This window comes from Hipposideros armiger, unplaced genomic scaffold (assembly GCF_001890085.2).
Source record: "Hipposideros armiger isolate ML-2016 unplaced genomic scaffold, ASM189008v1 scaffold_854, whole genome shotgun sequence".
Lineage (NCBI taxonomy): Eukaryota > Metazoa > Chordata > Mammalia > Chiroptera > Hipposideridae > Hipposideros > Hipposideros armiger.
The window spans coordinates 574,115-577,052 of record NW_017732204.1 but is presented as its reverse complement, the minus strand read 5'-3'; the positions used below and the strand labels follow the sequence as shown (position 1 = coordinate 577,052).

The 2,938-nt window shown below is 33.2% G+C and overlaps 1 protein-coding gene across 1 annotated transcript in view; it reads left to right on the top strand.

Annotated features, from left to right (window-relative positions):
• Positions 1–2,938, top strand: part of EXOC2 (exocyst complex component 2) — a 285,694-nt gene that overhangs the window by 58,296 nt on the left and 224,460 nt on the right. Inside the window, 1 exon segment of the mRNA XM_019629429.1 lies at positions 492–729. Within this exon segment, the coding sequence (XP_019484974.1) occupies positions 492–729 (238 nt within the window).

The window sequence follows — 2,938 nt, the reverse complement described above, 5'->3', positions numbered from 1 at the left end:
GTCTACTTTAGTTCATTCTGTTACATATAATTGGACACTAGTAAAACTACATGCAGATTATTTTTAGGAAGATGGATCAGTATGTGTTTAGGGAATGATTTATACATTTATTTGCACTTTAGAATTTTATATCAATAACTTAGACTTTAAATAAAAACAATAATTTCCCTTCCAAAATCCATGAAAGCAATTTAAGATTCTCATAGTGTAACTAATCTGGAATGCCTACACATAATTATTATGGTCATTATTATCTAATTTCGTGGATGTTTGAAGAAACTTAAATATAATCTAAAAGAAGTGTTAAATATTAGAAAAAATAGATTAGACAAAAATCAATAGAGACAGTAGTACATTTGCAGATAATATTGGGTATGTTCAATAATAGAAATAACTATTCAATAAGAAAATGTTATTTCTATATTTAGTTTTCAGTTCTTGGTATTACTGGTATTACTAAGAGAAGAAAGAATTATCTTTTCATATAATAGACATGACTAAGTCTTACCATTGTTCTTTTGAACTTTGTCATATGTATGCTTTTATTTTCAGGTTTGACAATTTGTGGACATAATTGCCTCCTGACAGCGGAATGGATGTCTGCAAGTAAAATAGTATGTCGAGTGGGACAAGCCAAAAATGACAAAGGAGACATAATTGTCACAACCAAGTCAGGTGGCAAAGGAACCTCAACAGTCTCTTTCAAGCTACTCAAACCTGAAAAAATAGGTATCACCTTTTATGACATTATTCTGAAGGAGAAAATAAAAATGGGTTTTGTCTTTTAAAACTTAAAACTGGTAGGTTAGTATAAAGTTTACATTCTGTTGTATCTCATTAACTTAGATTGTTTATATTTATTTTGACAGGAATGGGATATTGGTTAATATGTGCATTACTGTCGAAAGGCACTTTGCTGAGCTAACAGTAAAACCTAAGGATGATGATCCTGACAGAACTATCATTCTAAATTCTTTATAAAATCTGTTCATTTAACATTTGATATGACACTTCTAGTTCCTTAGTCTTGAATACGTTTCTGCGTGAATTGAATTTTTTCTGATTTGGCCAAATTGGCAATAACATTGTCTAAATAATATTCTCTTTTCCTGCATTTTCTCTATCCTTCCAGCCCCCAGACAGAATGTTGCCTGGCCTGGAAGTGCCTTTAGCCCTTCCAACTAGAAATAACCATTCNATATTATTTTGAAATAGTGGAGGTGGTAGAAAAACATTACTGTGGTCTGTACAGAATGTTTGAATGAAAATGAAATAATTATTTGGTTTTCTGATTTTTCTGTTAAAATTATTATTTTATCAAATCTTATCTATGTTGTCTTTCACCAAGTCCTTCAGAAAGTTTCCCACAGCTGAGATTTGCCTCCGGTTTCTCATCTTTGATCTCTCCTGCTTAGATTGCCAAAGCAGCCTCCTAGCTGTCTTGGCTTTCTTCAGTTTTCCCTCCATTATACAACTGTCTGTATTCTTTCTCATGAGCCCTTCTGTTCTTACTGCTCTTCAAATTAAATCTAAACTGCACCTCCTGGTGATATCAGTACCACTTGGCTCTTTACTCCACCTAAAAGAGACTCTCTCCAGGTGTGTAGCCTCACTGTGGCCTGTAGAGCTTATCATTTCCTTTGCTCTGCCACACGGGTGTTCCATCTGGTTGAGAGTACCACCATTGAGCTGAAATACACATAGTCTCTGCCTGCCAAGGCTTCAGACTTGCAACCAAAATAACCCTCCTCAAACCCATGTTAATCTATCTTTTTATTTAGGCTCCCCTAATAGTTACATATTTAGAGAAAACTAAATTTTAGTTTTTAGGACCAGTTTATGTTTTTTAAATCTTTTTAAGCTCAAGGACCTGAATGATAGAATAGTATGCATCCATTTGACACTGCATATTTTTAGATGTTGGTTTGCATAATATGTTTCTCCCCCACCACAACATGCAGACACTTTGCCGATGGCTTATTTCAGCATTGGTGTTTGTCAGTGGTTCTCACTCCTGGCTTGTCTTAGTCTCTTCTAGAACTGGGAAAAAAAAAAAAAAATTTTTTTTTTGATCTGGCCCCATTAAAATGGAGTTCAATTATGTTTTTATAAAAATACAAATGAGTGTCAGATACAGCCAGGGGAGAGAGAAAATTATAAATATAATTGTATGGTAAGTTAAGATTATTTTCCTGTGAACTCTGTTCGAGGGTGTACAGATAAACTGAGAATGAAGAAGGGAGAGACTCCAGTATATGCTACTGAATATATATCCTGATTTCCCACATACATTCATCTGGATTCAGACGTTCTCTTGACTCATTTCTTGCTTTATGAGGGATCCATTGGTAAAGTCCTAGAGATGATGAGTTGGAACTTGTTTTTCTTGTATTATAGCTACTGATTGACAGCTTTTGGCTATTCAGGAAACTCTTTGGAAAGAGAAAGTGAATTGAAGCTCTGTACTTTGTTTAATAACTGAGTTTTACACTCCCCAGTTAATTCTTTTTGCTAGTTATTTAAATATATCTCATTTTATATTGTTTTCTTTAGCTATAGTTTTTATTATTCAGTAAATAAAACTTAAATTTATTATTCTTAAGAAGATAGTCTTATCTAATTCTATGTCTTTGTTTTTGATATAGCTTATTCCAGACTTCTTTTTATCCAAAGTGGAAAAATCCCCAGAATGTATGGAAGTAGACCATACAGATGGAGGTTATGTCCCACATTTTAATTGGCAGTCATTGTGAGCTCTTAAACATGACAGTTAGTAGTCTGTGTAAATTTTAATCTTGCTTTAGCTTCAGGCAGTGCTATCCTTACTTCATTAAATGTGTATTACTTTTATAAATCTTGCTAGTTAAGCTTTCAACCTGCCTATGTATTGACCAGAAAACCTTTTTTAAAAAAGCAAACTTAACCTACTAAATAATTG